Source organism: Budorcas taxicolor, chromosome 6 (genome assembly GCF_023091745.1).
Source record: "Budorcas taxicolor isolate Tak-1 chromosome 6, Takin1.1, whole genome shotgun sequence".
Taxonomy (NCBI): Eukaryota; Metazoa; Chordata; class Mammalia; order Artiodactyla; family Bovidae; genus Budorcas; species Budorcas taxicolor.
In genome coordinates, this window is record NC_068915.1 from 23,220,000 (window position 1) to 23,246,655 (window position 26,656).

At 36.3% G+C, this 26,656-nt stretch overlaps 1 protein-coding gene across 1 annotated transcript in view; it reads right to left on the reverse strand.

The window, feature by feature from the left end:
* The window catches only part of BANK1 (B cell scaffold protein with ankyrin repeats 1), a 320,309-nt gene that overhangs the window by 152,802 nt on the left and 140,851 nt on the right, over nt 1–26,656 (reverse strand). The window contains exon 7 of the mRNA XM_052642209.1: nt 20,912–21,108. Within this exon, the coding sequence (XP_052498169.1) occupies nt 20,912–21,108 (197 nt within the window). The remainder of the gene's footprint in view (nt 1–20,911; nt 21,109–26,656) is intronic.

Consider the following 26,656-nt stretch of genomic DNA (forward strand, 5'->3'; position numbering starts at 1 on the left):
TTAGTTAGAAAAGACTAACTGTTAAAATAATTCCCTAACAAAGTCATTAAAATATTAAAATATGTTCATGCAGAAATTTTTAAATGATAATAATATAGTAATACAGAAAGCATTGCTAAAGCTTTACAAATTCCAAAGACCCTGCATACATTTTTTTGAACCTTACAATATTATGATAGTTGATAAAGTAGATTTCAGATAGAAATAAAAGTACGAATAATAATAATAATATAGTGATGAGGTTGACATTCTGTTTAGGAACATGGTCTGGACATGAGGTTGTAATGTCAAGGAAAGAACGTCTAAGGAGCCGAGAGGTGAGAACCTGGCTTACTTCTGAGTATTTATTATTAAATTTGGATCATCCTGGCTCCCTTCGTGCTGACCCATACTTAAATCTATGATGAAATTGAAAATAATCATTTTAATCATGACAGAATTCATGTAGTGGGATCCTTTAGTAGGTTTCTTAGTAATTTTATGGCTAGACATCTTTTTCAGAGGCCACTGGATGAAAATTCTGGCCTCTCAGTTCACTAACTTTCCAACTTATGAGTCTCAGTTTCCCAAAATGTAAAATAAGTGGCAGGTCCTCAGAGACAGGTAGGGAAAATGGGAATGTGCCCAGAGCTTCCAGGCCATCCTATTATATAATAGGCCCTCAACACAATCAATCCCAAGCCCTCCATCCCCACCGCTATTGTAATCGAGCAGCAGGCTTGTTCAGCAAAGCAGTCCAATGCCGCAGTAATGAACCAGATTGCTTGGATAATTGGCATTCTCCCCACCAAATGCAAGATTGATAGATTCAATATAAATTTATGCCGTTACTCATTCTTGTAATAGAGAGTTCTCATTAAGGAAATGGATTAATTGGCTTACTGATGTTTTAGTGAGAGCCAGATTTGAATAAGTAGACTCGGCAGTCCTGAGAAAAGCAAATTAAACACTAATAAAGGGAGAAACGTGCTTGCTTAGGCTGAAATCTCAGTCATGGGCTCCGATCAAGGATCTGATTATAAGATTTGTCACTGTGAGTGGATATTAGTGTCTGACACACAAAAATGCTCTGAATTTTTCCCATGACAGTCTACTTCCCATTCAAGAACTCATACCCCTCAGAGCTACGTTGTCTCCTCCCCCAAAAGATTTTCATCAAGGATCCCTAACCACTTGTCAGGAAACCTGTGTCTGATATAGAAGCAGGCTTCACTCTTGTTTCCACAAACAGTGAATGAGACATATTTGGAACAAACTAAGTGAGAGTGAAACATTCATCGAAGTTTTTCCCAAAGTATCACAGGGATTTGCTTTACTAGAAATTTTTTTATCTTAATCTCTCTCTCCTCCCAAGAAATCACTGTTCAATCTTTTTTGTATTTAATGGATGTTTTATTATGATTAATTTTGAAGAAGAACTATATAAATATACATATATACATATACATTCACACCTATTCATATTGCATCTTTCTTGTCCTGTTTAACACATACAAGAGTGTTTGGCCTGTGCTTTCTCTTTTTCAGAACTGTTAATTTTTCTATTAGTCACTCTCATAAACTTAGAAACATGTAATTTTTACCATCTTTGAAATAATGAACAACAAAGACCCCATGCTCTATACTAGCTACAGTACCTTTTCTCTCTTGGTCTTTATAGCCCTAAGGATTGCTGCATACTCACTCCCCAACTCCACTTCTCCTTCCCTCTAAGATTCATGCCAAGGCTTTCTCACCTCTCCCACACCTCTGATGTCCTTTCCCTCAATGTACTTCACACAAATGACAGCTACACCTCTAAATCCAAAGGCTGATTCTCGGTCCTTATCTTAGTTGACTTGTAAGTAGCACTTGACACAGCTAATCACTGTCAAATTATTCTTTCATTTGACTTTCAGGACAATAGATTTCTGATGTCTTTTCCCACCTCAAAGGCTGCTCATTCTTGGACTTTTCTGCTGGTATCATCTATCACCTTAACTTTTAAACTTTGGAATAACTAATAGGCACTTTAAATTTATTGTGCTCTAAAACAAACTCCCAATCTTCTCCAGCAAACCAATTCATCACAAAGTCTTCTTCATCTCAATACAACAACAATTCATTGCTTCCATTATTTCTATCATAATCCTTGGAGATATCAGTAGTTACTCAATTTATTTTACATCCCACAACCAAAGAAACAGCAGATCTGTTGCCTCTTCTATAAAATACTATGCTATGCTAAGATATAAACATAAGTGGCATACTTATTTCATCTCTTAGAAGAAATGGAATAGCCCTCGTAGTCAACAAGGGAGTCCAAAATGCAGTACTTGGATGCAATCTCCAAAATGACAGAATGATCTCTGTTCATTTCCAAGACAAACCATTCAATATCACAGTAATCCAAGTCTATGGCCTCACAAGTAATGGCTGAAGAAGCTGAAGTTGAACACTTCTATGAAGACCTATAAGACCTTCTAGAACTAACAGCAAAAAAAGATGTCCTTTTCATCAAAGGGGACTGGAGTGCAAAAGTAAAAAATTAAGAGATACCTGGAGTAACAGGCAAATTTGGCCTTGGAGTACAAAATGAAGTAGGGCAAGGGCTAACAGAGTTTAGCAAGAGAATGCACTGGTCATAGCAAACACCCTCTTCCAATAACACGAAAAAGGACTCTATACATGGACATCACCAGATGGTCAATACCAAAATCAGACTGATTATATTCTTTGTAGCCGAAGATGGAGAAGCTTACAGTCAGCAAAAGCAAGACCAGGAGGTGACTCTGGCTCAGATCATGAACTTCTTATTGGCAAATTCAGACTGAAATTGAAGAAAGTAGGGAAAACCACTAGACCATTCAGGTATGACCTAAATCAAATCCCTTCTGATTATACAGTGGAAGTGACAAATAGATTCAAGGGACTAGATCTGATAGAAAGAGTGCCTGAAGAACTATGGACAGAGGTTTGTGACACTGTAGAGGAGGTGGTGATCAAGACCATTACCAAGAAAAAGAAAAGCAAAAAGGCAACATGGTTGTCTGAGGGGGCCTTAAAAATAGCTGAGAAAAGAAGAGAAGCTAAAGGCAAGGAGAAAAGGAAAGATAGACTTATCTGAATGTAAAGTTCCAAAGAATAGCAAGGAAAGATAAAAAAGTCTTCCTCAGTGGGATCAGTGCAAAGAAATAGAGGACAAAAATAGAACGGGAAAGACTAGAGATCTCTTCAAGAAAATTAGAGATACCAAAGGAACATTTCATGCAAAGATGGGCACAATAAAGGACAGAAATGGTATGGACCTAACAGAAGCAGAAGATATTAAGAAGAGGTGGCAAGAATACACAGAAGAACTATACAAAAAAGATCTTCATGACCTAGATAATCATGATGGTGTGATCACTCACCTAGAGCCAGACTTCCTGGAGTCCGAAGTCAAGTGGGCCTTAGGAAGCATCACTATGAGCAAAGTTACTGGATGGAATTCCAGCTGTGCTGTTTCAAATCCTAAAACATGATGCTGTGAAAGTGCTGCACTCAATATGCCAGCAAATTTGGAAAACTCAGCAATGGCCACAGGACTGGAAAAGGTCAGTTTTCATTCCAATCCCCAAGAAAGGGAATGGCAAATAATGCTCAAACTACCACAAAATTACACTCATCTCACATGCTAGCAAGGTAATGTTCAAAATTCTCCCAGCCAGGCTTCAACAGTACATGAACCACAAACTTCCAGTTGTTCAAGCTGGATTAGAAAAGGCAGAGGAACCAGAGATCAAATTGCAAACATCTGTTGGAACATTGAAAAAGCAAGAGAGTTCCAGAAAAACATCTACTTCTGTTTTATTGACCATGGCAAAAGCCTTTGTTGTGGATCACAACAAACCGAAAAATTCTTAAACAGATGGGAATACCTGACCATCTGACCTGCCTCCTGGGAAATCTGTATGCATATCAAGAAGCAACAGTTAGAACTGGACATGGAACAATGGACTGGTTACAAATTGGGAACAAAGTACGTCAAGGCTGTACATTGTCACCCTGCTTATTAACTTACATGCAGGGTATATCATGTGAAATGCCAGGCTGGATGAAGCACCAGCTGGAACCAAGATTGCCGGGAGAATTATCAATAACCTCAGATATGCAGATGACATCTCCCTTATGGCAGGAAGCAAAGAGGAACTAAAAAGCCTCTTGATGAAAATGAAAGAGGACAATGAAAAAGCTGGCTTAAAGATCAACATTCAAAAAAGGAAGATCATGACATCCAGTCCCATCATTTCATGGCAAATAGATGGGAAAACAATGGAAACAGTGAGAGATTTATTTTCTTGGACTGCAAAATCACTGCAGATGGTGACTGCAGCCATGAAATTAAAAGACGCTTGCCTCTTGGAAGACAAGTTATGACAAATCTAGATAGCATATTGAAAGCAGAGACATTACTTTGCCAACAAAGGTCTGTCTAGCCAAAGCTATGGTTTTTCCAGTTGTCATGAATGGATGTGAGGGTTGGACCATAAAGAAATCTGAGTACCGAAGAACTAATGTTTTTGAACTGTGGTGTTAGAGAAAACTCTTGAAAGTCCCTTGGACTGCAAGCAGATCCAGCCAGTCAATCCTAAAGGAAATCAGTCCTGGATATTCATTGGAAGGACTGATGCTGAAACTGAAACTCCAATATTTTGGTCACCTGATGTGAAGAGTGACTCTTTGGAAAAGACCTTGATGCTGGGAAAGCTGATGGCAGGAGGAGAAGGGGACGACAGAGGATGAGACGGTTGAATGGGCATCCTGACTCAACGGACATGAGTTTGAACAAACTCTGGGAGATGCTGAAGGACAGGGAAGCCTGGTGTGTTGCAGTTCACGGGGTCACAAAGAGTCAGACATGACCTAGAGCCGAATAACAATAACTGCTTTTCTGGTCAAGTAAGAGGTGATTAACTTACTTAAAAAACAAGTCCAAAAATTTAGCTTTCAACTGGTACCGTCTATTATATTTTTGGAAACAAAATAAGTCAGACATAATCTTTAATTTCTCACATCCATATATATTACAAGGAAGAGGTTGCTATATAAGGAGAGAAGAAAAAATCATATTGCTTGGCTCAGAGCTTGGATACTTGATGAATATTCCTTAAAAATATTTATATATTTAGTTCTGCATTTTTCTGATATGTAATCTGACCTTGGAGAGATCTTTATATAAATTTAAAGTAGAAACCATGCCACGATGGTTATGCCCTGTAAATACTCAGTTTACACTGAGTTATATTAAACACCCTTTTCTATCCTCAAGCATCAAGAATGACGGAAATTCAAGCCAATTAATAGAAAAGAATTTCCAAAAGTGTATTTTTCCAATGAAATTTTAATCAATTTGCCTTTGTATGCTTTATTCTGAAAGCATAATGCCATTGTGTTTATTTCATGAGGTCCACTCTCTAAAGCTACGATGTCAATACTGATTGCTCTAATTAACATTTGTGATTAATTTTGTACTCACTGAAACTGCATTTCCTTTTGACCAGCAGGCATGCAAGTGACAGCTCTAGACTATTCTGTTCTACACAAGCTAATTGGTTTGAAAGAAGCCAGAGGAAAACAAAAGAACTGAAGTTCAGAAGGTTTCTGAGAAATCAGAAGTCTAAGGATTATAAAAAGCTAGGGCTCTATGGGACTCTAAAGACCACTGAGCCACCACATGCAGCAGTATGAACTTTGTCAGGATCTTAAAGACCACCAGTGTCTAAAGCAAATATGTTAAATAGAATGAATTATCTGTTTAGAATGAGGTACTGTTTCAACCTTGAAAAAATTTTAATGACTTTAATTGTCTCTATTCAAGAAGAACTGTAACACATATATACCATTCCCCTCTATTTCATGAATTGCCTTGGGTATTGAATTGAAAATACCTGTGGGTACTCAATTAATTTTAACTTAATAAGCATTAAAATCACTCTGTATGGAACCAACAGGTAATCAAAATAATATGTTTGCTCTCACAGACCATGACTGCATTCTAAGCAGCTGTGGTATTTGTAGCAATGAAGATGAGAGCAGAGATACTATTCTAAAGAAATATTCCAAAATATGCATTTGTTGCGGCTGAATTTGCTATCCCAGCTGTTTTCCATAAAGTATGAAATTAGGAGAGTGGGAAAAGGGCTTAAATTGTAGACTGAGGGGCTTCTAGTGGATATAAAGAATACTTTCCAAAAATTGAGGCTACATAAATATTCAAACAAATATTGCAAAATCAATGTCATTCAGGAATGATATTATGGCATCTCAAAAGGGTAAGACTTTCCTCTGCCTGGGGTGATGCGGCATGACTTCTCAGGGTTCAGCTATTACTAGGACAAAGTGCCCTTCAAGGTTTAGCCAAAGAATTATTAATTCTTAAAGTAATGTTTAAACAACAAAGCATTTAAAAAATGCTGATTATACAACCAGGGTAAAAGATTTACTTCATAATTATGAAACAGAGAAGACGAAACAGACCTTGGAATAAGGAGGATGAATATTTTTATATTATGAGAAACTTATGTACCACTTTCTTATGAAAATATAGCATATTTGATGTGGAAAACCTGACTCATGGAAATACTATGTTGTATCTTTTCAAAAAGATGGAAACATAAAACATGTACTGTATTTGTATTATAAAGTCTTTGCTTTCTTGGAGTTTAATAAGAGCTCATTTCATTTGGGGTGGTACTACTGATAACATAATTACCTGTTTTTGAGTTGGAAAAAAAAAAAAAACACTCAAAGACTATTCACATACTTTACTCACCTTGCTTTTCCCAGGGTGTTTGCTCCAATCCCTGCCCCTCCCGTCTCCCTCCCCACTCCCCCCTCCCCAAAGCATATGGCCATGGAGACCATCTGGGTATAGCCCTGACCCTCGTGACCTCTGTCTCCTGTATGGAACCAGAATAAGGGATAAAAACTCAGGGAACTTTTTTTTTAGGGTTATAGCCTATGTGTATATGAAGAAAAAGTATACAGATACTGTTAGCTTTTCTAGGAACTTTATGAAAATATGAATCATTCATCATTCATTATGTAGCAACACAGTGAAAAAAAAAACAACAGCAGCTGTGACATCTGTGAATAGTTCTTACTGAGAATTACAAATGGGGTTTTTGCTTGACTCTGTCAAGCCAAACTAACACCATTTCAGGGAAAAACTATTTTAAGCAGTGAGATACATCGGGCTTACTAACCAGGAGAAACGTCTTTCCTGAAAAACGTCTAAAGAAACACTTAATTAAAAATCAAGTATTTTCTCAGAGTAACAAAGTAGGTAAAAACACAGACAGTTGCCTTACCCATTTCTTCTATTCTACAAACGTCTGTTTCTTTCTCTCACCTGCCTCTCTATTCTTCCTCTTTTTTTTTTCTTCCTTCTGATTTTGGAGCTTAATGGGCATGTTTGTGGTAACTGCTAAAATCAAAACAGTGAAAATTTTTGTTCTTGTATATTTTCAGTCTCTAAAACCCAAGGCATTCACACAAAATTTTAATGAAAAACTAGTAAAATTTGGTATTGTGTGTATCAAGCAACTCATTTTGACTGAATTTTCCACTTTTGAATCAATTTTCATATTGAATCAGCATCAAGTAAGTATTGATATAAGGTGAAATCTCTCCTTGTGGTGCGTGCATGCTAAGTCACTTCAGTCATGTCCGACTCTGTGATCCTATGGACTGCAGCCCACTAGGCTCCTCTGTCCATGGGATGCTTGTCTAGGCTCAAAGCAGTACATTGTGTGATTAAATAAACAGGACTGCTAAGTGCTCTTAAATGGCACAAGTCTTTCCTTTTTGCCCATCAGTCAGGGATAACTCCTTTGAAGTAAGCATCAGCCTTGTAAGAAGGATATTAAATCCAAAGTAGGGCAGCAAATTTTCATGAAGGAGAACTCCTACTCTCCTAAAGTCAGAATTCTAGAAGGTCCAAAGCAGAGCTGCTAGACTCAGATGGGGTGAGTATTCTGTTCTCAAGGAGGGATATTCAGCCACTTCCTGCTTCCAAAAGCCACTTTCAGCACTCATAGCTAATCTTGGGGCTGCCCTTGGTGCTGTAGGCCTGATATACTAAAATCTGTTCTTTTGCACCTGATGAGCAAACATTTGGGGTTTCTAACTTGTTCAAAACCTCTTACAGTTTTCAGGTAAGGCCATGTCGCCTTTTTGGCACAGTTCTTGGAGTTTACATTGATTTCTTTCTGACAAACATTTTAAGCAAGTGAAGGCAAACAATTCAAGTAGCAACCTCTTGAGTTTATCTCCAAAGGATTCATCTCATATTATATTTCTACTAAAAAAATAGGCTATCGGGTTTTCAAGGAGTATGTAATAATAAGTAAAAGTGTTGAATATAATCTGAAATTAAAACAGCAGAACATAAAATGTTTCTGCAATACAACAAATTTGAAAGAATAAAATATAGAAAAATATATATCCCAATAGCTGATATCAAATTTATTCTTGAGGATAAAGAAGGCTTTCTGATAAATTGTTTAAAGAAGAAAATTGATAGTTTAAAGACAAAAATAGACAGGAATGAAAGAAGATGACCAAACTCCTATGAGTATGCAAGAGCAGAGAAGGAAGGTCTGTGTGGGGCAGTATTGGAGGAAAAAATGCTGATTATTATGGATAAAGATTAGGACCAGGGTCACTGCTACAGTGAAACTCCTTCTCTGCCCCTAAACCTATAGTGAGAATTGGTATTGGCACAGAGGTCTCTGTGAATGATGTTTGCGTGAGAATCTAGAGGAAAAGTCAACACTATCTGGGAACTAGGAAAGCTGGAGGAGGATGCTACATCCTGCAAGCATTAAAAAAGAAGACATAGCATGGAGTTATGTATGCACCTTTAGGAAAGATGTAAGAAATCTCTTACTTTAAAAATTCTAGGAATAATTAGAATATGGGCGCTCTAGCTAAATAATGGGTTTTGAATTACTTAAGGAAACATATGTGTAAAGAGGTTATTTCTAGAAGGCAGAGTTATAAATCACAGAAGGCCAATGGCACCCCACTCCAGTACTCTTGCCTGGAAAATCCCATGGACGGAGGAGCCTGGTAGGCTGCAGTCCATGAGGTCGCTAAGAGTCGAACATGACTGAGCGACTTCCCTTTCACTTTTCACTTTCATGCATTGGAGAAGGAAATGGCAACCCACTCCAGTATTCTTGCCTGGAGAATCCCAGGGATGGGGGAGCCTGGTGGGCTGCCATCTATGGGGTTGCAGAGTTGGACACGACTGAAGCGACTTAGCAGCAGCAGCAGCAGAGTTATAAATAACCTCTATATTTCTCTGTGTTTTCCAAATATTCTAAAATAACTATGTATTATTTTTAAATTAAAATGAAAATATAAACAGATGCATCTTCTCCTTGGAAGCTACCAAATATAAAATTTATTTACTTCTGTATTACTGTTGGTTTATGAACATTATGTAAAAGAAAGGTATTCAGTTTTAAATTCGTATGGAATTTTGCCTTATGTATTCTTTACTCAAATTGTATGCCTAGACACAGATTTATAAAAAGTTGAACAGGATCTAAGTATAATGAAACTGATGTTTATAAAGGGGAAAATCAGCTTGGCATAGATAAGCAATCCACTAATAAGAAATTCCTGATCTAGTGAGAGCTTAAAAATGTGGATGTTGATTTTAAGTGATATTCATATCCTAATTATTTTACAAAAGAAAAAAAAAGTCTGCCATTTCTCAGAAATTAAAATGGACATATATTCACATATTTTTTTCCTAGAATATCAACTTGTTTGTATAATATATTGAAGCTAAACATAAAAATAAAGAATAAAGACTAAGAACTGAATAAGTTCTTAGAAACATATCTATATCATATGGGAGGAGAAACCAAATAGATCTTTAGCATCTGTTCAGTTACCTTGATTACTACTAGATACTAGTTATAAAATTCAACAAAAATCTTTTCAAAAATTTTACTTTATTATTACTAATAAAAATTTAGACTATAACAATAATTCCTTATTTGTTTGTTTTGTTTTCCTGGCTGCATCACATGGCTTGCAGACTGTTAGTTCCCCCGACGAGGGATTGAACCTAGACCCTGGGAAATGAAAGCTCCAAGTCCCACCCACTGGACCACCAGGGAATTCCTTTAATAATTCCTTTAAATGGCAACTGATGTTTCTCTCTCAGTTGGGGTGTGTGTCTATATGTCTCACAAGGTGCCTTATGATAATCTGCATAAAATCAAAGATACTACTAAATTGCAATCATTTTTCCTTCCTACTCTGTTATTCTTTCTCTCCCTTGAAGTGACAAATAATGACAAACATTCAGAAGAAAAAGTCATTCCACAAAAAGAGCAGATAAAAGAATGAAAAATATCTTGATTTATTTCATCACATTTTTCACTCTTATTTTTAGTAAAAATATCCTATTGCTTGGATTTTTAAATATCTACCGTGAATGTGTATATAAGCTCTAAAAACAGTATTTCTTACTATATATTTTATTAAATTTTCATACTAAATATTAAATTTTTAAAAAATAAGTCTATGGTCCTACCTCGGTCATTCCTGCACACAAGTCAAAGGATAATATGTATTCAACAACAAAAAAAAAACACGTAAAATGACTCTGTTTTCTGGTCCAAGAACTCAGAGGTTACATGTGCTCTGCCTTCTCCCCACAAATGTACACTCCATTCCTTTCACCCAGGTGCATCCTTCATGTTTCTCCATTAAATATTTCATATTTAAAATTCTGTTCATGATTTATCTTCTTTGGAAAAATTTTCTGTGATTTCAACTTTTCCAATTATGATCTTGCCTTCCATTTCAGGGTCTTTCAATATTTATGAAGATGTTTTGGACATTTTTATGTTCATCTAGTTCATCACGTTCTGGGACACTAGCTATCACTTTATTTGTCAAGAGCATCAGTGAGACTTTGTTTTGCTGGAGGTACTTTGTTCATTGAGTACACTGCCGCCACAGGGCTTCAGCGTTAAGCATTCATGATTTAGGGAGTGAGATCATTGCACGACTTTTCCCTTTACAAAGCAAATACCCCATCTCTGTTATATAAAGATGTAATTTTAACCAGGAGTTGAATTCGTGTATTTCCTTACAAATCCCATAACTGTTTTCTTCTAGACAAGTCTTCTAACTCCAACGAGAAATGACTACATGCTACTCCATGAGACCATTGTTTCACTTAAATACAATATGCTATAATTCAGGATAAATATCTATTTACTTCTTACATAATTGCTTTGAGAAAAAAGTCTTCATATATGTTACCAAAGACTGCTTTCAAAAATTAAAATAGTTAAACAGAAACATTTAAAATCACTTGAGTTTAACTCTGTTCAGATAGGGACAGCTTTCTCTCCTCTTTGGTTCCTAGGCTCCAATGCCCACTATCATTTTTTAAAATATGAAGCTCAGCAGAGTTATCAATATACTTGTGTACTATCAGAATATAAATACAAAAGATGAAAATTAAAAGATAATGCATTGGTAGCATTTGATTTTAAGGAAGAAGGAGATATGCAGTACTTAAAAAAAATCATTAAATGGAGCTTAGTTGGGCTTAGGTGAGAAATACAGTTCCATCAGGTTAGTGCACATTCTCCTCCTGATCTGTAACATGAGAGCAAAAATGTCAAACTCATACAGATTAGTATACTGTTCTAAGATGGAATCACCAAACATAATGCTTGATACAGAAGCATTCAATAAAGGCGAGCTTGTTTTATCTTCTTTCCTTTCCTTTCTTGAGTCAGATCTATATGGAACAAAAAGAATGAGCTTGAGCTGAGTCACGTTTCAGGATACATTATAGGAAAAAGGCCACTAATCTCAAGCAACTTACTTAAATCAGTACACTTCATATGAAGAGCCAATTTACAATTTCATGGTGAATGTTCCCAATCAAGAAAAGTAAAAATTACTTCCATTCTGATCTTGCAACCGGGGAATCCTCAACAATTATGCTACTGGTCAAAAAATGCAATTTTTTCTGAAAATAATATTATTCTGTTATCTGTTGTTAATGTTATCCTCATGCTTAGTAATTGTTCATTAACTACACACTTATTGAATAGACAATAATAAACATAAAATGGAACTGTTTAGTTCTCTGATACTCACAAGAGAAGTACATTCTCTCTTTCCTTGTCTTGTCATTTGCAATAAAATAAGAAGCATATAATTTATCAAGATAAATTTATTGCATAATTTATCATAGTCCTTGCCATGTAAATGCCTACTGTTGCTACGACAGATATTTTACAAATTAGAAAACTGGCAAATCTATTTCTAAGAAAATACATTTTAGTAAGAACAGTATAAAAATAATATCACAAAATATCTCTAGATGTTTAGATAAATAATGATAAATATGGTGGATAAAGTTTTAATGTATTGTGTTGGCCTGAATCTAGTTCTTAAAGGATAAAAGTTGTTTGTGGAGGATTTGAAGAGAGATTCAAGAAGATTAAGTGTGGGTATTGACACTAAAACATTGGAATATTTGCCAAGATTAAAACCACTTGGCACTGTAATAATGCTGCTGCTGCTGCTGTTGCTAAGTTGCTTCAGTCGTGTCCCACTCCGTGCGACCCCATAGATGGCAGCCCATCAGTCTCCTCCATCCCTGGGATTTTCTAGGCAAGAATACTGGAGTGGGCTGCCATTTCCTTCTCCATTGTAATAATGAACAGCTTTAAATGTATCTTTTACTAATGGTAAGTTTCTGGAAACTACAAGAATTTTTTCTGGTTTAATGTTTTTTGTATCCAAATTTTACTTCCCCATAGTCTCTTCTCATAAAGAACTATAAGAAAATATTTATTTCTCATCTTGGACAAACATCCAAATAACACTTACATTTTTTTTCTTTAGGATGAGAGTCATTATTATTGTTATTAATCAATAAACATTTATTATCTACAACCTGGAAGACATTAGGCTAGATGCTATGGGGAATATGGAATAAACAGAGCATGACACTTGCCTCCAGGAACTGAAAAGTTAATGTAATCAACACTACTTGATCAATTCATTCAATGCTTATGCAGTGAACACATAGTGTTTGCCAAAAATTGTGTTAGTTAGATATTAAAGAACTGTGGTGAAGAGGTAAAACTATCTTGCCCTCATGGAATCCATAATCTATTGGAGAGACAGACATAAAAAGCAACAAGAAAATACAAATAAATAGCTATTCACCAGTGCTTACTTCAAACTGTAAAAAGTCCCATGGAGGAATGGGTTCTCAGAAACGGAATAGTGGACAAATAATACATAATTACAGACAAGTTTTATAGAGTGCTTATTATGTATCAGGTATTCCAGTGTTTCATATGTACTTATGTTTATCATAACAATGGTACCAAAACAGGTGTTTATCTCCATTTCAGAAGTGAGGAAACCTAAGCAAGGAGAGATGAAATGAGTTACTTAGGGCACGTGCGGTGTGTGTATGACTCGTGAGGCTTGTGTCTGACCCACTGCGAGCCCATGGACTGTAGCCCACCAGGCTCCTCTGTCCATGAGATTTCCCAGGCAACAATACTGGACTGGGCTGTATTTCCTACTCCAAGGGATCTTCCAGACCCAGGGATCCAACCTGTGTCTCCTCCCTTGGCAGGCAGATTCTTTATCACTGAACACCTGGGAAACCCTTAGTCAGGGCACACGGCTGGAAAGCAGCAGAGCCAGTATTTAGGGAGCTCTTGAGCATAGGCCCTAAGCCTCTAGCACATAATATTCCTAAATTAGGCTAAAGTTTGTGATGGAAATTGAATGTATAATAGGGGAGGTAGATACCTACAGCCATTTTTAATGAAAGTTTCCTGGAATAGCTGGTTTGAATTGAGATTTTGGCATGCTTAGGAGATCAGGATATTTTATTTAGGAGGAAGGAATGTTTAGGTAAAGGGAATAACTTTTAATAATTAAATGAAGGAAGGACAAATGGACTTTGGTGTCTGAGGAGTATGCACAATTAAAGATATGTCTACAATAGTGAGCTGGGCTAAGCCATGGTGGGTCCTGAGCGTGCAGCCTGATATGGCATGATCTGAGGCCAAAACTGAGAAGGAAGACCTCCCTGGGGGCTTTTTCAGCACAGCTGATCAAAAGGGAGATAAGGTATAAACCAAGAGAGCCACAGAGAGAATGAAAAGGAAGGAACAGATGTGATAGATGACGTGTAAGTGCAACTGTTAAGTTAACCGAATTGATAGCTGAATCAGGGTAGTGTGAGGAAGAGGGAGGCTCTGAATGGGTTCAGGGTTATGTCAGACATATTTTTAGCAGAGTGACTTTGGGACAAGGTACTTCATCTCTACAAATCTATTTCCTCATCTGAAAAATGGAAAATAGTATATGCATTCGTGACTATCTAATTAGGAGTTGAAAATGACTTTCAAATTTTCACCAACTCAATACTGCAGATAATTATGCCATTTGCCAGGATGAAAGAAAAGGAACATTTGGGTGTGTTGAGATCTAGAGGCCTGTAACATATCTATGTGTATACATTCAGTTTGAAAACTAAAATTGGAACCTTAATTCAGGAGGAAGGTCCAGGCTAAAGACAATGACTATCAATCATGAGAGAAGACTGTGTAGAAAGAACCACAGCTGGTGGGGTAAGAGCAGGAAGTTGGAAAGGATCAGTGGAGATTTAGGAAAAAGACAGGGTTAGGGAAGCCAGTGCCAAAGTTTGAGAGCAATCCAATGGATCTGATCTATGGTAGATTACTCATGGCCTTTGACAGAGCAGCTTTAGTACTGGGCTGAATGCAAAGCTTGGGTTGTTAGGAGGAAAGAAATAAGTGAAATGAAAAGTCATTCTTTCAGTTAGTTCTTGGACTTAAAAAAAGGGTTCAAAGAGAAAGCAGGGCTGATGGGAATGTGTATATATTCGAACATGTTTGTTTAGGGAAGAGTCAACATAATGGGAGAGATTAAGGATGAAGAGAGATGTTATGATTGATGGTGAGGTCTCAAGTTGATATGAATAACAATAAATCAAAAGAAAATAAAGTGAATGCAATATCATGTACTGCGGATCTACTATGCCTTTACTGTGTTCACGTTAATGTCATCCAGTCCTAAACACCCTGTAAGGAATTATCTTTCCTATTTGCAGATAAAGAAACTGAAGCTGAGAGAAAACAAAGAGGTTGTCCAAGGATGGAAATGTGGTATTTGATGAAGTTAGGATTCAAATTGAACCTGGCTGAATCCCAAGACCATAGGACTAGAAGAAAGATAAAAATTTGACAAAGAAGACGAAGGAGTTGAGGGAGTTTAATAGGATGTTTAGAATTGCACAGTTAGGGCATCAAAACTGAGTTTGAGGACTTAGGGAAGAATAAAAATCTGTAATGCTCCACTGTGGTGCATTTAATGCGATTTTAGAAAGAGATTGCTAAGTAGCTCCAAAAGCATAACTGAGACATGAATTTGTAATGCATGCAGTCAAGTGCAGTTATGTGACTGGTTCCACCTCCTTCAGTTCTAACAGAACATCAATATTGAACAAAGGCCAGAATTCTAAAATTCACTGCAGGCTGGCCTATTAAAAATAAATACCGAAGATAGCAGCTATGTTATTTGTCTATGAATACTCTAAACCTAAACTTGAAAAAATCCTGAATATAGAAAGAATATGAGCAACATATTTTTAAAAACATGGGATCCAGTTAAGGATATTACTGGGTCAGTGATATCAAACAAGTCCTTAAATTTGATACTTGCCTTTTTTTCCCATCAATGAATAAATACATGTTGAGCATTTCCCCTGCAGCTGATGTTGGGAGGAGAGAGGAGTCCATTCCCCTCATCAACTTCTAGACTTATAAGGAAGAAAAATTATATAAGTAGAGCAGGATATGCTGCCATTTAGAGGGAATTAGCAGCAGCAGCAGCAGTGTGTTCTAAATTATATGTAATAATCCACTAGAGAACAAAACAGTATATAAGATATCAAATAAGCAAAGCCAAGATTGAGAGAAATAATGGGCCAAAAGGAATGAATGTTCACTGGGCTAAGCATAAAACCTACTTTCCTACACCAGTCAGTCAATCATTGTGCTATATTAGGGATGGATACTTCAGGCACTTCAAAATTTACCTCTTTGTACTTTCATTCCAAACCCTTGACCATTTGAAAAGGATCAGAGTCACTGTCTACCAGGCAGACACTAGAGGGCAACAGAATCAATCTTCATCTCTCTCTCTTTCTGGAGCAAGTGCACACACAAACAGACAGAGTAGCCCACACTAGTCCACTGTCCACAGGTGTAAATAGCAGTGTCAGGCTATGTCAGTGACAGGAGGATGTCACAAGAGTCCCATCACAGATGTAAGCAAGAGAAACATTCAGTTAGGAGTCTTCTTGAAAAGTCTACTGGAGAAACTACAAGGAAAATGGATTTTCTATTTCTGAAATTTTCATGAACATGATGTATCATTAAGATCTTATTTATATATGCACCAAACTATGTGATTGAACACTATGGTGGAGAAAAAAGATGCTATCTGAATACTGTACAGATGTGAGAGTTGAACCATAAAGAAGGCTGAGCACTTAAGAACTGATGCTTTCAGACTGTGGTGCTGGAGAAGACTCTTGAGAGTTCCTTGGACAGCAAGGAGATCAAACCAGTCGATCCTAAAAGAAATCAACCCTGAATATACATTGGAAGGATTGATGCTGAAGTTGAAGTTCGAAAACTTTGGCTACCTGATGTGAAGAGCCAGCTCATTAGAAAAGAACCTGGTGCTGGAAAGATTGGGGGCATGAGGAGAAGAGGGTGACAGAGATGAGATGGTTGGATGGTATCATCGACTCAATGGACATGAGTTTGAGCAAACTCTGGGAGATAGTGAAGGACAAGGAAGCCTGCGGTGCTGCAGTCCATGGGGTTGCAAAGAGCTGGACATGACTCAGCAAATGAACAACAACAAATGTCTGTTGGCTCTCCGATTCCACAGCAAACCCACAGAGGAGGATGTATTCCTCTATTTATACACGAGGTAATCATGTTGTAAAATGTTTAAACTGATGGGGATAAATAGGGTAACCTACTGAGGATAACACAAAGAAGTATCACTTATTTTGCTTAAAACATATTCTAATTTTTGCTGTGCACTTTCTCTGAAATCACAAAGTATCTCACAATCTGTAGCCAAGTTTCAGTTTAGTTTCAAAATTTCTGTTATTTTTTACTTAAAAGATAAGTTTTTAGAGGATGGAATTAGTTGTCAGGATTGCTACTTGATATCTGAAATAGTTAGATTTTCTCAAGTCCTTTGAAGCAAACTGTGGTTCACACACAATTGTGGATTTAAATACTAATCATTTACCTCTGTCCATCCACTTTTCACATTAATTATCTCAGAAGGCATTGTTAGAAACTGAAAATTGAGTAGTTTATTTAAAAGACTTTATGAGTTATAGAAATCTATGGTTTTTATCTAAAATAGTACAGCAAGCATAAAACAAGTGTAGGTATTAATTAGATAGCTAGCGAAGCATGAAGTGCCAAGTCTCACATAGTTGTTCTTTAGTTGCTAAGTCGTGTCCGACTCTTTTTGTGATCCCCAAGCACTGTCCCCTGCCAGGCTCCTCTGTCCATGGGATTTCCTAGGCAAAAATACTGGAGAGGGTTGCTCTTTCTGTCTCCAGGGGATCTTCCCAACCCAGGGATCAAACCTGCATTTCCTGCATTAGCAGGAGGATTCTTTAAGCTACCTATTAATAATGAAAGGCTCTGCTCATAGATTGTGTATAAATTATTAACCTTTCAAAGTAAAAAGTGACATGAAGAAATGTCAGGAAAGTGATCTGAGGCCCCTTCTCTGCTTCCTCCTTCCTTCTTCTTCATCTAGCTAACATATCTTAGAGATATGGATGGCACTTCTTTGTTTATGAATGTTTGCTAAGGAGTCTCTTTTTTTTTTTCCTTGATTTTTAAAAATCATGATTGGCTTTTTCTTCTTCCAATTTTATTCAGTCATGACCAAACTCACTGTGTTGTAATACCTTCTGAGATTCTAAAATGAACAGTGTTTCACTGATGGAGGATTAGGAATAATTGAAGAAATCAGTAAATCAGTTGGGGGTACGTTTGAATTTAAAAATATATATTTCTGCAGTGCAGAAGTATGGTCAATTGGTGGATTATAAACCTCAAACTGAAAGAACAGCTATTTCTTTAAACAATTCTGAAAAATAGCTCATGGAACATTTGAATGCATATGCGACAACTCTGAGATCTATCAGAATGTGATTATAACATTGAAGCTGTATAAATATTATGAAAGAAACAATAAAGCATTTTAGCAATGCAAATAGATTGCACATTTTCTCTATTAAGTTTAGATATACTCTTAAAAAGACATAGCTATTATAACTTAGAGTATAAAATTTCATCATGTGTTTATCTGACATACTTTCAACAAGCAGATAAGATTATTGGATTTATTTTAAATAAAACTGGTCATCAGAAGAATATTAGAAGAAAAAATCAATAGGAAACACCCTTTACCATGCATGTCACAAGCTAATTCATACATTCTTATTTCCTTAACCACACATTTACAAAAGAACCTTTGGTATCTTGCAAAATTACTGTACCTAAAACTATTCATAGCCATAAAATGTGCTTATAAAAATGCTGTCCCTTACAACAACTACAGGCACTTCCTTCAGCTATAGTAACAGCAAAACATACATTTGAAAAATAATTGCTCCATCCTAGCTATAATGGCAATGTCTACTATAGACATACAGGCAAAATGCAAACTACTAACAAAAAGACAGAATACAAAAAAGAGTTTGTCAAATTTAATAGAATAATTATCAAGTATAACCCTGAATAATGCAGCCACAGTGAAAGAGTAAATACTAAGTCACCTAAAGACAATGATGTCAATAAAATATCAGTGCTATTATTGCAGAAGCAAAGGTATAAATACCCAGAGGATGTGCAAGAGAAAATTCATTTTCCACGTCCACTGAATCCTACCCTCATACTAGCTTTCATACCTGCTGTTGTTATTATTTAGTACCATATTATTTACGAAGCATATGTCGTGTGCACGGGGCTGCATCTGTTAAAGTTGAGTCCTCACTGGAGAACCAGGAGTGGATGGATAACCCTTTGAAAGTCAATTTATCTTAGAAAGTAACCCTGGATGTTGAAAACTTTCAAGAGGAATTTTAAGTCCAACAGTGGTTAGAATTTTGAATATAAAGTTGTGTAGAATTGAGTACCCAGGATGTAATGAACAATAGTACCGTGTGTCAGTGTACAAGGTTGAACTGAATTGACTCATTGACTTACCTGGCATGTTGCATTGGTCAATGACTATACACAGTGGATAATGACTAAAATAACTATACTCACCAGATATGTGACAATCACTATATAAAACCTTTCCAGGAGTAAAAGTTATGCTTATTACTCATTTGAAGGACATATAAGATTAAAAAGTAGTTTATTAATTTCTGTATATATTTTTGTATTAATTTCTGTATTCTTTTACAAGCAAAAGATATCTTATTATAAATCCAGATAGTAGATGATACCAATACTCTTCAATGACCATTTGTTATTCTTAAAAGTGGGGAAAAAAGTTAGATTGGTTATCATTTTGTCCTCTGGCAATAAGAAATACTGATGATTTTCATTAGTCCAACATTATAGTGACTTAATCTAATAATCAGAATATATGCTAAAATGACCAGAAGCATTTCAATGTTCTCTATTAACTGTTCACTGGCAATAAAATTATTTATCTTTTGAGAAACCAAAGACAAATTTTGACATATTCACCAACACGGTAATTGACTACTATATTTCCTAAGAGCCATCAGAAGTATTATAATTCATTTTCTCAAGCAAAATGTACACACCTTTGTTACAAACAGAAAATAATTGCTTTTCTAAATTTGACTATGGAAACACAAAGTGTGTTTTATGTACTAAGGTATTATCCTCTCCTTCAAAATTGTCCCTTGTAAACGAAGAAAGTAGCATAGACATGTATACATCATCAGGTGTAAAACAGATAGCTGGTGGGAAGCTGCTGAATAACACAGGGGGCCCAGCCTGGAGCTCTGTGATGATCCAGAGGGGTAGGCTGGAGGGGGCGGGGAGGGAGGCTCAAGAGGGAGGTGATATATGTAAAACTGTGGTGATTCGCATTGCTGGACGGCATAAACCAACACAACACTTTGTAAGGCAATTTTCCTCCCATTAAAAAATAAAAATAAAAAAACTGCAAAAAGAATTGTCCTTTGCCGTCATTCTTACAAAGCTAATATCCTTCAAAGGGTGTTCTAAAATTTAGGACTTCAAGCTCAAGTTATACAAAAAGCAACTGGGACTTAACAGAGAGAGAAAAGGAGTCACATACCAGAAAGAAACTTAACATGAGTTAGCTTTTTATTGGATAGACTTTTTGAATGGTTATAAAAATGTATTCCTTTAACCTAATGAGTACTTATTTCATGGGCCTAATAATGTCTTACTTAAGACTTTTGAACAAAAGACGAAAAGTAATGGGTCTTCATTTCCTTTGTATCAACTCCTTTCCAATACTGAACAGGTTATTTGGAAGTCAGAAAGGCCAGATAAGTTTCAAAAAGGGTTATTTAGGGGTGGGAGTATGGAATCAGAGCTGGTTCATGGCAATATTAAAACAAATGGACTAATCTTGCAAAACACTTAAGACAACCAATGACTCAGAACCAACAGACACTACAAACTAGCCGTATAGTAGCATCACTGTTAAAAGAGCAATGTACATGTACAAACACACACTAATTTTATAAAAACAGTTTTTGAGATAAAATGGAAAAAAAACAACTTACTGAAAAGTCTTCAAAGATTTTCTTGAGTTCTTTGTGACCATGCCTCTCAGCAATATGTGCTGGATCTGAACCTTCCAAATTTTTTATCTTAGATGCCCTGGTTGCTCCTGAACATTGAAGCAAATGAACAGCCAAGTTCTTTAACCCAAATTTTGCTGCACAGTGGAGAAGAGTTGGAAGTTCTTTGAAATAAGAATCTGAAATAAGCAAAACAGAATAATTTTTTTCATCACATTTGGAACCATATAAGAGAAAGTTGAGCACAATCTATTCTTAAAAATAATTCCCACAAAGCTTTGCTGACTTTTAGAGTGATTTTGCAAATAAGAAACCATCAATGGTTTAGCAGTGTAGACTCTTCCCTTTCTGTTCCTCATCTTAAATCAAGCAAACATCAATATTCTCACAAGCATTAGTGCTTCTCCCTTGCTTGTGCGTAAGTTTAATTTAGAAAGGCATATCAATCTCAAATGTAGAACAAAACAAAAACATTACCTTGTAAAAACTCCTTTTCAATGCATTTCAGTATTAATCAAATACTTAAATAACAAATAAATTCCTCTATAAGATCTTTTTTTTGTGTTTTCTACTTCCATGCCTACTTTGTTTTTGTTTGAAGTTGAAATGAACATGAAATTCCAGGAGGGGTTATGTTAGATTTCTGCCTGAGTTTTTTCTTTCAAAAAGTAACTGCAATAGCAAATACTGGTAGGCACTTTTATAAAAATCTTCAATGTGGAATTTTCCATTAGGAATTTACAGGTTTCATGTCAATGTTTTGGAGTTTGAATTTCCTAATTACATATTAACTATTAGTTAGAAGACATGTATTAATTATGCATAACTATAAAATGATGAATGCAAACTGCTACCCCAATGATAACACACACACAAACACAAACTGATGAGTGATGGTTTATTATTATTCTATACTTTCACACTTTGCTAGAAAAACTGTGTCATAGAAATTACACATAACCTCACTTTAATAGCTGTGGCATTATTAGAAGCAAGCGATGTGAAGATTTATAGTAACAGAAACAAAACCGTCAAAGCAGAAGTCAATTATCTTTCAGCAAAATTCTGAAGCAGTGAAAACAGCCACCTCATAATGTTTTGGAAAATTATGAATCTGGCCTCATTTATCTCTTTGCCTTTTTGTAGACCAAAAAAAAAAAAAAAAGGAAGAGAGAGGGGATCTAAACTTGGTGCTTTCAGTTCACTTGGGTGTGTGGGTGTTTGAGGGCTAAATAAAATATTTAGTTTTTTGGTTTGTATGTTTAACCAGGAAACACAACAAAACAAAAACCTTTAGGACATGTTAAAGACTTCTGGTAAGGAAATATTTTATCCTTCAAAATGCATTAGAACTAAATGGCTATAGGTAGATCTATGATTGAATTTCAATGACAAAAGCACTGATCCCTTCTTATATGGTGTGCAGTGAATAAAAAATTATCAAATATTTTATAAAGATGAGCTTATAATAGCTGAAACTGTTCAAGGTAGGTAGCAGTTTTCAAACTAAAAATAATGTATTTTCTTAAAAAGGAGTTAAGATGCAATTTTCTATTTATTTTTATTTAAATAAGCTATGAAATAATCTTCTGCTATAATTAAACCAAAGTTTTTAAAGAAAAATATTTGCATTATGTCAGATTTTTACATGGTCTTGGTCATCTTCTTCTCTTATACCATCATGACTTGCTAGTCAAAGCCTTATGCATTGTTCCTGCACATTGCTATTCTGGTATACTTTTGAATCACAGTTATTGCAGCACAAAATATTATTTTCATTAAGTAAGTGTTTAATCAGTATACAAATACATTCACCTTTTAACCTGTTTGTAAATTTCTCAAGTTTAAGATGATATAGTGTTAGAAACAACTACGATAAACTTTATTAAGAATCTCTCTTTTTCTACACCAGGAAGAATAAAAAGGACAGTGACCAAGCATACATGGTTTTTCAAGGCTCATTTCTTGACAGTTTTGATATTCTGAACCATGTTTTCCAGCACATAAAAAGAAGAAGTTCTGCTGATTTAAGATTATGCTGCATATACTAAACGGGACTACAGGCTTGTAGTCTGGTTCCTTTATTTTCCATTTCTTTATTTCATTTTTAGTTGTAGCCGAAAACCCACTAACCTACTAGAAGGCTTTGTGAAGTTATAGACTTGAAAAAGCTTTGGAAGTCATCTTTCCGGTTTCCTACCCAGTAAGAGAATTGCCTTCCTGCAGTCTCTAAGAGATGGTCTTCCCCGTACTGCATGCATAGCCCTAATGATCGAGCGTTTTTTACTTTCTAAGGCACCTGTTTCTTGATTAGACAACACTGATCATTAGACATTTTTACTTCTGTTGAGGTGAAATGTATTTCCTCTAAATTACCTGATCTTCATATCCCTTGGGCTATACAGAATATGATCATTATGAAAATGTGGGCTTAGAATGAGCTGGCTTTGCCATATGTTCACTGCGTGAAGTTCCAGCAAGCCACTCAGTATCTGAACCTAGCTGTATTTCAGCATCTCAGTATTTCAGCATCCAAGTTTGTAGGGCTATTGACGTAATTAAATGACAACATATTCTAAAAAGTGCCCACAAGAGTCTTAGTTTCCTTTTCTTTCTCTCTTTTGCATCAAATGGTTTAAAGCTCCCTTGTCCTAACTCACCTTTGCCCCAGTCTTATGATCACAAATTCTTTTCACTATTCCAACTAGTTATCATTCTAAGAGACTGACTCCACTTTTTAAATGGTGGATCTGTTTGAAACCTGCCCCAATGTGATCATTACAGCCATCCCTTTCATGGTCTTCGATGGGGTTATTTCTGCTGCTTAGTTTCATCATGTAAGAAATGCTCAGCTTGCTAAGGTACATGACCAATAATTGGAAAATTTCTAATTTTAGGTTTTTTTTTAAATTAATATATGGCAGAGTTGACATTTCAAAGAATTAAAATATTTGGTAGGAGTAATATTAGTTGTTTTAATACAAATTAGATCATGGCCTCTAGCATTATTTTTCAGGACATTAAGTTAAATATACTTAATGTATGTGTTTATATTAATATATTAGTATACATATTATATTTATGTATGAATAAAGGTATTCATGTCAATAAAGGTATAATTATGCTAAGAAATAGTTTGGGTTTTCTGGTATCATGCTTTTTATAAAATCATACTTTTTATATATTACCTTGATTTGATTACTATAAGAATTTGAGACAAGAATGAATTGCTCTGTGTACCATACAAGCACATCTGTAACAGTGTAAGATAAGAAAGTTATTTATCTCAAACAAAGCAACAAACCTTGTTGGGCGAGCCTATCCTCTCTCCTGGGCATTCACTCAGTGTAGAGAATGCACACATGCACGGTCAGTTGCTAAGTCATGTCCGACTCTTTGTGGCCCCATAGACTGTAGCCCACCAGGCTCCTCTGTCCATGGGGTTCTCCAGGCAAGACTACTGGAGTGGGTTGCCATTTCCTACTCCAGGGGATTTTCCCAACCCAGAGATCGAACCTGTGTCTCTTAAGTCACCTACATTGGTAGGTGGATTCTTTATTACTGAGCCACCTGAGCAGCCGTCAGAGAATGAGTGCTGATCAAAGAATGTATCAGTGACTCAGGAGATTATAGCAATCTATCCCTTGCTCTTCAGTGCTTAATTTTATTCTAGACCACATGATTACTAATGTTTTTGCTTCTGGATATTTATGTTTTGATTGCTTTTGAAAAATTATAGAAGTGTAATTTCACTGATCATGAGTTTCAGGAGATTTGACAAGTCTATGCCTCAACCAGTAATGCTGAAGAAGCTGAAGCTGAACGATTCTATGAAGACCTACAAGACCTTTTAGAACTAACACCCAAAAAAGATGTCCTTTTCATTATAGGGGACTGGAATGCAAAAGTAGGAAGTCAAGAAACACGTGGAGTAACAGGCAAATTTGGCCTTGGAATGCAGAATGAAGCAGGGCAAAGACTAACAGAGTTTTGCCAAGAAAATGCACTGGTCATAGCAAACACCCTCTTCCAACAACACAAGGGAAGACTCTACACATGGACATCACCAGATGGTCAACACCAAAATCAGATTGATGATATTTTTTGCAGCCACAGATGGAGAAGCTCTATACACTCAACAAAAACAAGACCAGGAGCTGACTGTGGCTCGGATCATGAGCTCCTTATTGCCAAACTCAGACTCAAATTGAAGAAAGTAGGGAAAACCGCTAGACCATTCAGGTATGACCTAAATCAAATCCCTTATGATTATACAGTGGAAGTGAGAAATAGATTTAAGGGCCTAGATCTGATAGATAGAGTGCCTGATGAACTATGGAATGAGGTTCGTGACACTGTACAGGAGACAGGGATCAAGACCATCTCCATGGAAAAGAAATGCAAAACAGCAAAATGGCTGTCTAAATAGCTGTGGAAAGAAGAGAATTGAAAAGCAAAGGAGAAAAGGAAAGATATAAGCATCTGAATGCAGAGTTCCAAAGAAGAGCAAGAAGAGATAAGAAAGCCTTCTTCAGTGATCAATGCAAAGAAAATAGAGGAAAACAACAGAATGGGAAAGACTAGAGATCTCTTCAAGAAAATTAGACATACCAAAGGAACATTTCATGCAAAGATGGGCTCGATAAAGGACAGAAATGGTATGGACCTAACAGAAGCAGAAGATATTAAGAAGAGGTGGCAAGAATACATGGAAGAACTGTACAAAAAAAATCTTCACGACACAGATAATAACGATGGTGTGATCACTAATCTAGAGCCAGACATCCTGGAATGTGAAGTCAAGCAGGCCTTAGAAAGCATCACTATGAACAAAGCTAGTGGAGGTGATGGAATACTTGTTGAGCTATTTCAAATCTTGAAAGATGATGCTGTGAAAGTGCTGCACTCAACACGCCAGCAAATTTGGAAGACTCAGCAGTGGTCACAGGACTGGAAAAGGTCAGTTTTCATTCCAATCCCAAGGAAAGGCAATGCCAAAGAATGCTCAAACTACTGCACAATTGCACTCATCTCACACATTAGTAAAGTAGTGCTCAAAATTCTCCAAGCCAGACTTCAGCAATACGTGACCCATGAACTTCCTGATGTTCAAGCTGGTTTTAGAAAAGGCAGAGGAACCAGAGATCAAATTGCCAACATCCACTGGATCATGGAAAAAGCAAGAGAGTTCCAGAGAAACATCTATTTCTACTTTATTGACTATGCCAAAGCCTTTGACTATGTGGATCACAATAAACTGTGGAAAATTCTGAGAGAGATGGGAATACCAGACCACCTGACATTCCTCTTGAGGAATTTGTATGCAGGTCAGGAAGCAACAGTTAGAACTGGACATGGAACAACAGACTGGTTCCAAATAGGAAAAGGAGTAGGTCAAGGCTGTATACTGTCACCATGCTTATTTAACTTATATGCAGAGTACATCATGAGAAACGCTGGACTGGAGGAAGCACAAGCTGGAATCAAGATTGCTGGCAGAAATATCAATCACCTCAGATATGCAGATGACACCACCCTTATGGCAGAAAGTGAAGAGGAACTAAAAAGCCTCTTGATGAAAGGGAAAGAGGAGAGTGAAAAAGTTGGCTTAAAGCTCAACATTCAGAAAACAAAGATCATGGCATCCGGTCCCATCACTTCATGGGAAATAGATGGGCGAACAGTGGAAACAGTGTCAGACTTTATTTTTTTTGGCTCCAAAATCAC